The sequence below is a fragment of the Penaeus japonicus genome, unplaced genomic scaffold (assembly GCF_977035675.1).
Source record: "Penaeus japonicus unplaced genomic scaffold, GWHDUDI00000001_assembly GWHDUDI00000004, whole genome shotgun sequence".
In the NCBI taxonomy this organism is placed as follows: Eukaryota; Metazoa; Arthropoda; class Malacostraca; order Decapoda; family Penaeidae; genus Penaeus; species Penaeus japonicus.
In genome coordinates, this window is record NW_028234406.1 from 30,649,302 (window position 1) to 30,664,301 (window position 15,000).

Below are 15,000 nucleotides of genomic sequence, written 5' to 3' on the forward strand. Positions count from 1 at the left end.
TCTCTCTCCCTCTCTCTCTCTCTCTCTCTCTCTCTCTCTTTCTCTCTCTCCTTCCTCTCTCTCTCTTTCTCTCTCTCTCTCTCTCCCTCCCCTCTCTCTCCCCTCTCTCTCCCTCTCCCTCCCTCCCTCTCCCCTCTCCCTCCCCTCCCTCCCTCCCTCCCCTCTCCCTCTCCCTCCCTCCCCCTCCCTCCCTCTCCCTCCCTCTCCTCCCTCCCTCTCCCCTCCCTTCTCCTCTCCCCCCCTCTCCTCTCCCTCCCTCCCTCTCCCTCTCTCTCCCCTCTCTCTCCCCCTCTCCTCTCTCTCTCTCTCTCTCTCTCTCTCTCTCTCTCTCTCTCTCTCTCTCTCTCTCTCTCTCTCTCTCTCTTTCTCTCTTTCTCCCTCCCTCCCTCCCTCCCTCCCTCCCTCCCTCCCTCCCTTCCTCTTCCTCTCCCTCTCCCTCTCCCTCTCCCATTATCAACACACATTGCATTTCGTGAGGAAAGTCATTTCGTGAAGTTTTCTGTTTCATTTATGGGGGAGAGTTCGTATCTCCAGTGTAATAAATCGGTGTCAGATTAAAAACGTTCACTATGGTTAGTATGTGCATTTCGGGGATTTGTGAATGTTTTTTCTGCTTCAAGTTCATTGTGGTGTATCCAAGAAGCGTTTCTCCGGGTAAGCCCACAAGCCCAAGGTCAAAAAGTGAACTCACAGCTTTAAGGAACCCTTCTCTCTTTGAGGTATTGATCAGGACCTGTTGTCGTTATGGGAATCGTGAATAAGTAAAGAGACATCTTAATTGGAAATGTCTCCCGGGACAAGATCGAATCTTGCATGGTGACGAACCCATGACCGGGATTTCGGTGGGAAATGAAGAGATTTGTACATTATTCAGTGAACTCGTGGATTGGATGTAAACCTAACATGACGCCAGAACCTGTTAAGCAGAATCAGTTGGCGTGTGCGTGTACGTGCGCGTGCGCGCCCGCGTGTGAGTACGTACGTCCGTCGTAGAGATCGCGTGTGCGTGTGCCTGTGCCTGTGCCTGTGCGTGTGTGTGTGCGTGTGCGCGGGTGTGAGTGCGTTCGTCTGTCGTCGAGATCGCGCGCGCGCACACGTATGTTTGTTTGTTTGTTTGTGTTGTTTTTGGTTGTATGTGCCTTTGAGTAAGGGAATCCCTGCCAGTGCTATTCCTCTGACACAAAAGGACTTGGAAGGCCTCTTGGTTTCTTTTTGTCTTGACATTTTGCATTTTATTTTGTTTTCCTATTTGTTATTCCTACTACTACTTCCACTCCCTCTGTCCTCTCTTCTTTTCACCCCTCCCCTCATAATGCCCTACCTCTTACCATCCTTCCATGTTAGAAGGGGGAAGAGGAGGAAAGCGTCTATTTTTAGAATGATGTGGGGTGTTCAAGCTTTTCTCATTATAGTCCGTAAGTCTCAGAATAGCGACACCTTGCGCTTTGTCAGATATCCAGTAATCTTTGCGACTTGTCAGAGGAGAGAAAGAGAATGAGAGGCAAGGAAGTTCATGCAAGTATTGTTCAGTATATGGTAAATGCGTTCCAAGAACCAGTTTGTATTTTTTTCCGGTTTTGTTTGTTTGGACACCAGTGAGCAAGAATGTGTGTATTTTCAATTGTAGTTTCTGAAGATGAGTTTGATATTAGGACTGTGGCATAACAAATTACTGAACTGCTTATTCTAGGGTTTTGTTGGAGTTGTGATATAGTTATGTTTGATATTGTTTTCCTGTTTAGCATTTTCTTTGTTCTCTTTGTTCTTTCTTTCAGTATTTTTCTCTATTTATTTCATCTTTTGATCATGTGAGTTTGATATTAAAAGGAATTATACAGCTAACAATTTCTTCTCTTTTGTTCTTTCTTTTTACAAAGCCATGTTTACATTGAGAGGTTTTGTGAGAATTAAACTCATTTTGATGAGGCATTTTGATGAGGCAAAGCAGCATATTGATTATTCCTTGGCAATGTGAAGCAGCAATGTAAAACTTCCCTGATATTATTTGTCGTTTGCTTTTGGTTATTATTGTTGTTTTCATCACATTTGGAAGTCATTATATATAGTCTTAGGAATTTCAAAAGCAAATCCTCATGCAGCCTTTAAAGCCTAGGGGGGCTTCACTGGCCAGGTTTGGTGGAATGTTGAAATTATAATTCTGCTGTGGCTGCTGCTGTTTCTTCTGCTGCAATGTGAATTATAATTTTGTTTTTGTTGGAACTTGATCTTGTTTGGTTTTGCTTTTCCCTTGTTTTTAGTTTTTCTTCCTCATCTTCATCCTCTTTTTCTCCCTCCCTCATTAAGCAGCTCTTCAGTTATTTGATACCACTTTGTAATCTTGTATACCTACACACATTATGGACATTAAAGTTTGTACTTTAGCACAAGGAAGGAGGAATCTCATATCCTTTATATAGTGAAGTTAGGCATAAATTACACCTTTTTCTTCTCCTCTTTTTCTTCCTTTCTTTAATACGCTGCCAGACTGTTATGGTTTTGGAAGACAGAGTGCCTCCAAGGCACTTCCCTCTTCATGTCTTAATCTGATAGGAATTGAGGTGAAGCTTGAATCCTGCACTAAGGTCCATAATGTGGGAGTGCATTGTTTCTTCTTTGGGGTCAGCAGAATATTTTGTAATCATTATTATTATTATTTATATCATAACTGAGTAAAGAGAAACAACATATTACATTGGCAGTTTGGGTAGGATATTACTGTAGTTCTATTATTAATCCAGCAGGAGAGTTATAGAGATGTAGTTTATTTAGTATTCATTGATACTAGAAGGGTCTTACATTCAGTTGACTCTTAATGAAGGTTGCAGTAATGTGTATTCAACTAATTTTTGAGATATTTTGAAGTAAAATAAACAATGAAATTATTCTCTTCCAGGCGTGAGGCAGAAGTCCGGGAAAAGGAACGTCTTGCCAAGGAGAAAATGGAGCGTGAAAGAACAGAGAGAGAACGGAGAGAAAGAGAGGAGCGGGAGAGGGAGAGGAGAGAGAAGGAGAGACGAGAACAGGAGGAGAAGGAGCGTCAGCAGTACCAGGTGGACCAGCATTTCAACAAGACTTTCCGCCTGGCCCAGCACAAGGTAATTCTTAGACACAGGGTTAGCTCTGTTTATTTCAAAGCAGTGCTCATCTGTGGCTATTGGCAAATGGTAGGAAGGTCATTGAAGGTAAAAAGAAAGTGGTTGAAAGGAAGGGTAATGATGAGAAGGAGAGACTGGGTCTGTGATGCAGCCATTGATGGAATCAGTTGTAAAGGCAGGTTAGTAAACTAGCAAGTAGCATATTGGAGATGAAAAATACACATGGTGAAACAGTTCAAGATGTTTGTTGAGAATAGGAGAGAGTGGTAATGTGAATGCAAAATGGAAAGGAAGACCTCAATACACCAATATTATGTGGTATTTTCAACTACTGTGATGAACAGTTATTTAAGTGTACCAAGCAGTAAATGGAGTGGTGGATGAATGTGATATGATGGCCCCAGGCAGTTGTGGGTGTTGAGTTAGGAGGAACTGGGTGTGGTCACGTTCTGATGGGACAAGAAGGCAAAAAGTTGTTTTAGTAAGAGAAAGTGGTCCAGCACAGAGATGGGTCGAATTAAATTTATTCCTTTATTTTAAGCAACATTTTCTTTTCATTTACTGACATGCAGTTGATATTGCTAGATTTAATTTGTCTATATAAATTGAGATGGAGAAGAATTGTCAGGCAAAGTAGGAAATCTCAGTAACGTGTTCAGTACTAGTGGAAATTCCATTATATGCTAGATCCAAACATAGCAAAGTGTTGGATAATTAAGTGCAAATCAGGTCAGATTGAAGTTGAGGATTTTGGCTTTTAAAACTAGGAAGACGACTTGATACAGCAGCAGGTCAACTATATTGTTTTAATACTAAGTAAGAAATTATACAAACCTGTACAATAGGAAGCAGAGATAAGTATTGATTTTTTGTTTAGGTTTTCTCTTGTGAAGTCTGGAATTAATTTTATTATTTTATTATTTTGGATTTTAGAACTACCAGGAATTGATTTAAATATGATGAGTACTTAAGTATGATTAACTGCACTTGAGTGAGTCATAATCAAATCATAGACAGACCTAGAAAAGCTAAGATAGACTCCTAGTATTTTTGAGGATATGCAATAAGTTATATTTTTGTCATGACTCATGCATAATATACATAAGAAAGAGGTTGTATTGAATAGTTTTACTGCAAAAGGCTGATAATATCATCAGGTTACACGAAAGAGAAAGATTACACTTGTACAAAGATTTTGGTAGGTGGTGCTAAATTGTCCTAAAAGGAGGGAGCTTTATGAATGATTGATAGTTTATTGACAGGTAGAGAGTGTGATATATGGAAAGAAAATATGTTGGCTTAAATTCTTCTTCATCTAGTGGGTTGATAATCACCAGAAACCTCCAAGATGGAAATAATGTTAAATAATTGACCAAGTATGATGTTCAGAAAAGGAAAGATAAAGACATTGATCACATTCTGTAATTGTATTTTATGTGTGTTTGATACAACATTAATAGGTCCAGATTTTGGATTTTATAATGCTGACACAATTGATAATCACAATCATGTTCTATGAGCACGTGTCAAATATCTTTGTTCAATTAAGCTTTGAGAAGGCTGAAGGACTTTTGACAGAAAACCTGACTTGGACAAAACAGGACTATTTAAAGGTATCATGATTACTTTTGATTTTAGAAATGTGTGGGACACATTATCTTGTGCATTTATTTATTTATTTGACTTAATGTACAAAATCAGTAATAAGTTTACACAAGACCTCATACTTTTCCTGTCCTTTTGCTCATTATACTGAATGAAGGCTTGCATGACACTTATCTCTACTCTAGTAGTACCACTTGAATGTGCCCTGCAACCCAAAATGTAGAGGATATGAATGGCAGACATGAGACGGAGAATGTTGCCCAGATATTTCCTATTTTCTTTCTTTGTCTCTCCCTCCATTGTTCCTTCTCACCTTTCATCAATATATCCCTGCCATCCTTTTCTTTACTATGTCTCTGATCTTGTTTTATGCCTTTCTCTATCCATTTGATGAAAATTCCTTAGACATGTCTTATTTTAAAGAAAAAGCTATTATTTGATTCCCACAACTACCCCATCTCAAATTCATGTCTTGAATGATGAGCTCCATGTGAAGATATTGATGTTCCATTAATGTTTTGGAATTTACCACGAAACTGCCTTTTATATTATTTTTTGTGTGTAATATGAATCTTTTATGAATTATTTGATCATAAGTATAGAAAGAATCTAGACTGTTCCTGTACATCCTGGAGACCAGCAATTGTCAGATGTTTTTCCATGTATTGATGTTGTAATTAGTTGAGTTACTTCCTTTTAAGAAATTTTATTTTCAAGTAAATGCTTTCTCACTTATGGTTAGTAGTATAATTAAAGTCATGAAATCAGTTGATGTTTTTATGTTTCTTATTTCTATTTTTCGTGTTTTTCCTCTTTCTTCTCTCCCAAAGGGCAAGGATGAACTCACATGTTCCTGCTTATTTCAGAATTGTACGTCTTCAAATCGAGGAGACTGAAGCCTATTTTCATGTCGTTGAATTTTACATTTTGCATAATTTTGAGATTCACATTTTTATAAATTTAGTTGTATTTTATTCATAGTTATTTTTATTATTGATATTATTCATTATGATAATGATAATAGTGATTATTATTATCATTATTATTGTTGTTATTATGATGATAATAATTATTTTTTTATCATTATTATTAATATTATTATTATAATTATTATTATTATTATTATTATTATTAATATCATTATCATCATTATCATCATTATCATTATTGTCATCATTATCATTATTACCATTTTTATTATTATTTTACCATAATCTTAGTGTATGTTGATTTCATTCTGCTGGATGAGATGGTTTAGTGGGTGGGGAGACATGTCTGATGGGGTATATGGTTTATTGTAGCACGGTGGAGAGACTGTCCGCCACATGCCAGCTGAGAACCTCAACCAGGCCTATTACGTCCACGGCTTGACCAACCACCACCATCCCTCCAACCACCCATCTCACAACCACCCCCTTCTCATGACACCACACAGTAAACCCTACCAGGCCCAAGCGCACGCCCAGGTACGGACGACTGCATCACGTGATGACTCCACACTGGCTGCTCATAGTGTTAGTACCTCGTCCAAATGAATGAACATTGTTATTTGATTGCTCAATAAATGATAAGGAGAAGAGGAACTCCCTCACAGCCACAGTCAACGGCTGGATGTGGCCACTGCTCAGGCCAGGATAAAGAGTAGGGCTGTCTGTCAGGCTGGAGCTTGTGTGGTTTTATTGTTATTATTGTGTGTATTTTATCAGGGGAAGTGGGAAAGCATGAGAAGTTGCATGTGAAAGTTTATTTGTATATGTGAAGGGGAATATGAATTGATGAAATAAAGTAAGAATAAGGTATAAGGAATAAGGTTCAATCTGGACAGCTCCTACCCATGAGGGTGGTACAATTATTCCAGGCCTGGCTAGTAGCCTTTGCCTCTGTGTGGCTGCCACTTTGTCATGGTTGGTTTTATTATGGTGTACAGAATTTCAAGATAGGTAAATGCTTTTTGTGTGAGATGTTTTACTTCATAGCTTTATATCCTCCTTAATTTCTCTCTCTAGTTGTTTAAATTCATTGTCAGGGAGTTGCACCTTACTATGCTTATTTCAACTCTTTATAAGTTTTCTGTTTTGTTCCAGTTTTCATGCAAAGAAAACTGATATCTTTATACTGAAAACAAATATCAGTTTGCTTTTTATTTCTACAATGATTAAGTGGGATTTGTTCATCCTTAGCTTGTTATTTGAAATTTCCCAGCTAATCCCACCCAAAAAAAAAAATGAAATGGAAGCCTTTTTTTATAGATTTTTTAATGAAGTAGTATAAGTTTTATGCTTATATCTTATTATTGTAATTTCAGAAGGTTGGTGGATGGAATACCCTGTCTGGTTTGGTCAAAACTGAACGGATAGATGCGATGGAGGATCGGCGGCTCTTGGAGCAGCAGCAGCAGCAGCAGCAGCAACGTCAGGAAGAGGCTATACGCCGTGCACATGAGCCAGAGAAGATGGTGCAGGAAAGCATATACAAAGCTTTCCGCGACACAGATAGGAATAGGGATTCCTTGGGGAAGATTAGGTATCCTCCACCAGCACACTCCAGTAAACCTTCTGAGAAGCCTGCGGTTTCCTCAGGGTTGCCTAAGCTTGCGGATCCAAGCTTCAACTTGGCCACCTATCCATCAAATTACAAAGATGCCAAAACTCTCCACTCAGAGAGGGTCCCTTACCTGCATTACCCTGACCCACGGGACAAGACGTCGGTCATCATCCAGCCAGAGATCAAGTATGAGAAAGCCCCTCCACATTCTATAAGTCCCAAGCAGCGGCCCCCAGAAAGGTCTAGTCCGTACCCACCTGGTTCAGCGTACAAACCACATGAACCATCTCCCTCCTTACACAGAAGTAGCACCTCGCATCATCAGACTACTTTGCCCCATAGTGTGGAGTTGACCAAAGCTAGACAACCACAGTCCTCTCCACACTCCACGCCTTCACCAGCACATCCTGACCGATACTATACTACTGGGGTAAAACCCCCTCCCACCACTTACCCTCCCAATTTTATAACCGCTGGGCTGGTTCCCAATCCACTACATGTATCGTCAGTATCTGCTAAGTCGAAGGTGAGCTCTCCGCCACCTCAAATCTACGGCAAGCCTGGCATAACCACAGGTACTCCAGTGTGCCGTCCTGATTCCAGACCCCCACAACCTCTGCCCCTGACCAGCAAAGCCAGTGGTGTGGGAGGACCACCTCCAGCTCATTCGGGTAGAGGGGTACTTCCTGAATCGAGGCCTCCAATGCCTCCACATGAACAGCGGCCACCCATGGAAAGAGGCCCATATGATGCTCGCATCTATCCGCCCACAGTACCATCTCCACACCATAAACATGTGGTAACACCAGGTCCACCACCTCCAGCAAGGATAACTCCAGTTTCTTCTCCCCATGTTGCAACACCTCACATTCCCCCACACCCGTCCCCACAGCCAACACAGACACAGCCACTGGATCTGGGCACCCGTGAGGATGCTGCATCTCCTAGCAAGAGACGAACTCAAACTCCAACGCCTCAAGATCCAAAGAAACCCAGATTTGAAAGCACAGCTAACCAGCCACTGTTGTCTCGTGTGTCAGAACCAAGCCCTTTGTATCCAACTGCTGCTACTACAATTACCACTGTAGAGAACACAGTAGCTCTTGCAGCCAACCTGTCTCGTGTTGCAAGTCCAGCTTCACGCCCGCCGAGCCAACCTCCAGCTGCCACAACCCCAACTCTGCAACGTACTGAAAACAGCTCTTCACCTGGGGCAAACAAGATGACAGAACCAGAGAAATCCAATAGTCCAGGTCCTGCTGGGGGTTATGTACACAAGCTAAAGAAAGCATGGCTTCAGAGACATGAGAGTGGTGTTGAAATCATCCCACCAACAACCACTAGCAGTTCTGGCTCACTCTCAGTTAGAGTAGCTACACCACCACCTCCACCGGCCTGCAGTACTCCCGTTTCCTCAAAGCCAACGTCAACAATTACTACAGCTGTCAAGTCGGAGCCAAAAGTAGTTGTGCGTAAGCCAAAAGTTGTGAATAGTATACCTAATAGTATACCCAATGGGCATAGCCAAGATATCAAAGATGGGGACTCAAGCTCAACAGACTCTGAAGGGAGTACCACTCAAAAGCCAAAGCGAGGCAAAGGGAAAAGAAAATTGAAAAAAATGAAAAAAAGTAGTGATAGTAATAGTGAGAGTGAGAAAGACAGTGATGCGAGTGAAGAGACAAACCTAAAGAAATCGGGGAGAATACCTTCGAAACCTGACTCTGAACCCAAGAAAAGAGGGAGGAAACCCAAGTCCAAGCCAGACAAAGACAAGGAGGAAGGTCCAAAGCCAAAAAAGTCCAAAGAGGAACCCCCACAAAATGACCCTCTGCAGAAACCCCCAGTATCTCAGCTCAAGAAAACAGGAGAGAGCTTCTTGCAAGATGGGTCATGTTATGAGGTGGCTCCAAAACTACCTAAGTGTCGAGAGTGCCGTTGGACAGCCCACCAGAGAAACAAGAAGATGCCCAACATCTTTTGCCGTTTCTATGCCTTCCGACGACTCCGTTACACCAAGAATGGGCAACTGGCTGTAGCTGGGTTTTCAGACCCCATAAAAGATGTGTCAGTGGACGACCTAAAACTGTGGGTGCCAGACAGTGACAATGCTCCAGAGGATTTAGATGAGGAAACAAGTCAGTTTTTATTGACCCACGTAGGGGATCAGTTCTGTGATCTGGTGGAGCAGGAGAAAGAAGCAATGGCACTTCATATGGGTGATGGTAAGTGTTGATTTATTTGACTTTTATACGTTCTATGATAAGAAATTGCAAGATAATAAAGATGTTTTATACAGGATTTTACATAATAACCTGTAAAGCCTTAGGAACATAAGTTATAGTTCAAATTATTTGATACTTTACACATATCTGTAAACTTTTGATCTTGGGTTTCAGAGACTGTAGTGGCATGGAAGCGAGTGGTGCAAGGAGTCCGGGAGATGTGTGATGTGTGTGAAACTACTTTGTTCAACATCCATTGGGCGTGTAGCAAGTGTGGTTTTGTGGTATGCATAGATTGCTACAAAGGCCGTAAGAACGGAACAGTGAAGGTGTGGGATGAAGGCGGTAAAGACCGTGATGAATACTCGTGGTTACTGTGTGCATCTAGACTCCCGCACGAGCAGGACAAACTCATGCTTACTCAGATAATCTCGGGGAATGCGCTCCTAGAGCTGGGGGGGAAAGTGCATGAAGTGAGACATAAGTGGAACATCCCTCAGTACTGTGATTGCCCTGAAGCTAAAAAGTACAAAGAACAAGCATCCCAAGATGATAAGAAGAAGCTCAATGGAGTTAATAAAGATCTGCTCAAAAATATTAAGAAAGACCCTAGTAAAAGTGAACTGGTGAATGGGACAGTGAAGCAGGAGAAGACTGAAAAAATGAATGGCAAAGATGAGGAGATGTCCAACTCTCCACTGAACTTCTTTGCTGATGTTGCACTCTCCAGTGACAAGAGAGACAGTGAGGTAAGTGTGAGGGTTGGTAATGTTTTATGGAGGAGTAAGTGAAGGATATCTCCACTTTTTCTTATTCCTGTAACACTGTACTTGTTTTTTTTAATTTATTTTTGCAAGAAGCAATTTTTGCAAAGGCAATGCTGAGCAAGAAAGGAAGACAAAATACTTAACTTTAATTAGTACATAGAAGATATTATTGATTTTGTTCAGTAACACTTGGTTCACTCTTGTTTAATTTTTTATTTGAGTTTGCAACAACAAACTTGTGGAACATATGATTGTTTTATCATTTTCTGACCTGCTTTTAGGATACTAAAGGAAACAGATACAATAGATCAATGGTTTAAGAATGTATCGTTTTTGTTATCAGTTATTTATGGAGAGGAGGAACAAGTACTTTTTATTTTGTTTTATTTAGCTGTTAAGGGTCAGATAATCATCAGGTACTTTTAGCTAGTTGAATTTCTATCAAAGTCTAACTTACTTGTTTGGGTTTGTAGCAGTTTTGTGCTTCCATTGTATGTAATTTCAAATGTAATAGTGCAGTTTGGGAAATGTAAGGACAATGGGTATAAATGTCAATTGCTGTTGAAATAGTATTGTCTGCATCTGCAGCTGTACTTTTTTTGTTTATTGTTTGCTTCTTTTGTTTAGGCAATTATATTCATGATATGATTTTGAAAATTTGAAAAAAATTTATATGAAATGTTGATGTATTGTTCATGGGTATACCTATGATGCATTTTCTTGCAATCTAAGGTTCCTCAATAGATCATTTGTTTCTTGCAGAGTTCTGACTCTGATTCTGACTCGGACTCGGATGACAAGGAGGGAAATTTCTCAACCCTGCGTGAGCTGTTGATCCGGCCCAATGCTCGGCCCAATGGAGGCACGAAGGATGAAAACACGCCTCCCACAAAGTCCAGCAAAGAGACCAGCAAGAAGAAGCCCAAACTGGACACGGTGGATGAGGTCATCTCCTGCGTGATTGACAACACGTCGGACAAGGAGGACACGAAGGATAACGATCAGATGGTGCTCAAACATTTTGTCCGAAAGTAAGTTGTTGCTGTCCCCTCTGAATGAATGTCGATGTGGTTGTTGGTAGATTGTTGATGTAATAGTCTTCTAGTTAAGAAAATAGGCTTAATTGATAGTAATCATACCTGTGTTTTAAGCTTAATATAGATTTATTCATTGTAATTCTTCCTCTTCAGGTACAACTACACTCCTCGAGGGCGTGAGCCACTTCCAATCAGGATAATGACCAAGACAGAGAGCAGCACCTTGTATCCTGGTGTGGCACACTCCTGGCTCTGTGACGGCAAGTTGCTACGGTTACAAGATCCCCTGGCACCCTCCAACACACTCATCTTCCAGGATCAGTGGAAGCGGGGGCAGCCTGTCATCATATCGGGCGTTGGGCAGAAGCTCTCCCCTGATCTGTGGAAGCCGTCTGCTTTCTCAAAGGACTTTGGGGACATCAAGAATGATCTAATCAACTGCCTCACTGGTAACATTGTTCCCAACCAACCCATGAAGAAATTCTGGGAAGGTTTTGAGAACTATGGCAAGAGACTGAAGGATGAGAAGGGGCAGCCCATGGTGCTGAAGCTGAAGGACTGGCCCCCAGGGGATGACTTTGCAGAAATGCTGCCCTCAAGATTTGAAGATCTGATGAGTGTTCTACCCATGGGAGAGTATACGAGAAGAAATGGCAGGCTAAATCTTGCTGGCCGCCTCCCAGAGTGCTTTGTCCGGCCTGACCTGGGTCCAAAAATGTATATTGCTTATGGTTCGGCCATGCACCCAAGCAGAGCTTCCACAAACCTTCATTTGGATATCTCTGATGCTGTTAATGTCATGTGTTACGTTGGTGTTCCTAAAGATGCTGATTACGAAGATCATATAAAGGGTAAGTTCTCTATACTTATTGATGCAAAGTTTAATTTAACAGAATATTAATTCAGATTCAAGGAGTTCATATTAATATAGATTCAAGGATTTCTTAACCTTCTTTGAAAACTAGAATGTACCTTGAACAATAGTTAGTTCTAATAGTGCTGATTTTATTTATGTATATATTTTTTTCAAATTTGCAGCAGCTCTAAAGGCCATCGATGAGGCTGGCTGTGATGTCCTAACCCGCCGAAGAGTGCGGGAGAAGGAGGAAGTACCAGGAGCATTATGGCACATCTACCATGCCAGAGATGCTGATAAGATTCGCGACTTGCTCAATAAAGTGGCCATAGAACGCGGGGATAAGCTGGAGCCTCACCACGACCCGATTCATGACCAGTCTTGGTACCTGGATGGTCCTCTCAGAGAAAGACTGTATAAGGAGTATGGCGTGGAGGGTTACGCCATCATCCAGTGTCTGGGAGATGCTGTCTTCATCCCGGCAGGGGCTCCTCATCAGGTAATTAATTAGCTAACTGGATTACCATAATTTAAAAAATTAGTTACTCTTTTTGTCTGTGATGGATTTTTGATAGATGATTAGTTGAAATGCTGATTTTATTACTTTTGTTTACTGAGCATTCTCAAAAATAAATTGTAAATGTAGTCGTCAAATTATTTATAATATTGCAAAGGGAAATATGGTTCAACTATTACCCCCCGAACTGGAGCCTCAATTATTTATTTGTGGTTCACAGGACATTACGTATGTTTTGTAAAAATCTAGAAATTGGAGCTTGTATTTTTTATTAAAAATAACCTCTTTTTCATCACTCAGAGATGGTTCCCTGATTTTTTGAAGTGGACAGGTGGTCTGTAGCTTGAAACAAGTTAATAACCACTGTTTTAGGCACACATTTTGGATATTTGTATGGGAGGGAGTTCTAAAGATCCCTCTTGCTGTTATGATCCTAAACAAAGAGACCAATACCTTATCCTCCTCTTTCCAGGTTCGTAATCTGCACAATTGTGTAAAAGTTGCTGAGGATTTTGTCTCTCCGGAAAACATCTCATACTGCTTCCACTTAACACAAGAATTCCGGCACTTGAGCGACACTCACACCAACCACGAGGACAAACTCCAGATTAAAAATATCATCTACCACGATATGAAAGACTCCATAGCCTGCCTACTGTCGGCAAGCAAGAAAATAGAGGCTACAAATTCCGAAGTGAAGGAAGACCCTGAGAAAAAAATAAAGAAGGAAACCGATTCATGAAATTAGCTCAAGTGACTAGTAGTTCATATCAGTGAAAACCTTGATGCTGTGCGTTGAAAGTGTTATTCTTTGCAACTCTTGGAAATATTATGTTTGAGCAAAGTGTGCATGAAAAGCAGAGGTAAAGACTTGTTGTGTGTGAACAGATACGTGTAATGACTAAAAAACCATTGTAGTGAATTGACAGTCAGTGGTGTCAAAAACATTTTTTATACAAAATGGTTTTCCTATAATGAGTGCAAATAATCAATTCCACTTTCGATTTATAGCAAAGCTGTATTATTGATCTGTGTGGAACACAAAGTCCAGTTCATTTTGATGTTTATTAACAAAGACAGTAATATAAGTAGAAATGGTGTAATTATTTATTAATCCAATATGATGTACTAATCACCATGGACCTTACTATTAAGGACCCACATAATCTCTATGTATCCACGGTGTACTTAAACCAGTGATGCCACATAGAGTGCACAGGATTTTGTGCACAGTGTGAGTTGAAGACTCCGACCGGAGCATCCCCACAGCTTAGGGTATGCACTTCGATTACTGGTGTTAGGTGTTGACAAGCCCAGCTGGGACTGCCAAGTGCAACAAGTGGTTTAGTTGAGATACCCTCAAGTACCAAAAGGACGGGGAACCCCAGTTGTGGCCAAGCAACTACTCCCCTCTCTGCCCCTTCTACCTTCCTTCTCCACTCCCTCCTCTCATCTTTTGATCTCTGACTCGGGGTGTATTCTGGTAGCAATCTCTTTGATCTGTTTGTTGCACACGTGTACACATGGACACCGATGAAAACTGTTAAAAAGTAAAATAAAAAGAAAGCCGGGGCCCTTCTTCCCCCATGCTGGCTGGGGGCCTTGATTATTATATATTCTGCCCAGCTGAAGGTTGGTAGTGCGGCGGTGGAGCAGGGGGAGGTGGAACAGACACGAGCGGGAGGGGAGACTTGGCCATGCCCTTCAGAGTGTGACAGTGATCAGCCTCTACAACGATCCTCAAACCAAGCTGCTGCTGCCACCACCACAACCACCACCACCACCACCACCACCACCTTTCCTCCCTCCCTCCCTCCCTATGCCCTCCCCTCTCCCCTCTTTCCCTGCCCACTCTCCACCACCGTCATTTTGTACATTGATCTCATTGTTGGTGTAAATGTGAGTAGTGTTGAGGGATGGATGTTTCTTGTAGTGTGTTTCTCACATGTCATGTTGTTATATTTGTTTAATATTGAAGCCTGTGTTTTCTTTGAGAAATTTACAAAACACAAGTGATAGGCATGTTGTTGCCATTGATCTTTCTTTTTATTATAAAAATTAACACTCAAAAGAGATGAGAAATAATTTATTTGCTTGTCAATCGTGGGCGGATGTAGAAATGTACATTGATGTAGGCGTGTAGTGAGCGAGGGGTTTAGCCAAGCCCTGACGACCCCTCTCCCCAGCCTCATCAGGAGGACGCAACTGTACTACTTTTTTGTACTGTCAATATGTAAACAGATCACAATTTGAATAGGAAAAATGATGCCATGAACAAGTGTTTTTCTGTTCCTAAATGATTACGCATTTTGGGAAATAAATTGTCCGAAGTGCTATCAGGAGTATTGTACAAT

At 41.1% G+C, this 15,000-nt stretch overlaps 1 protein-coding gene across 1 annotated transcript in view; it reads left to right on the forward strand.

The window, feature by feature from the left end:
• Kdm3 (Lysine demethylase 3) overlaps positions 1-15,000 on the forward strand; it is a gene marked incomplete in the record, with an annotated part of 27,143 nt that overhangs the window by 12,122 nt on the left and 21 nt on the right. Inside the window, 8 exon segments of the mRNA XM_086536418.1 lie at positions 2,894-3,095; positions 6,002-6,214; positions 7,006-9,469; positions 9,644-10,218; positions 10,999-11,267; positions 11,427-12,124; positions 12,312-12,628; positions 13,119-15,000. The exon segment at positions 13,119-15,000 is cut by the window's right edge and continues 21 nt beyond it. Coding sequence (XP_086392544.1) covers positions 2,894-3,095; positions 6,002-6,214; positions 7,006-9,469; positions 9,644-10,218; positions 10,999-11,267; positions 11,427-12,124; positions 12,312-12,628; positions 13,119-13,388 — 5,008 coding nt within the window.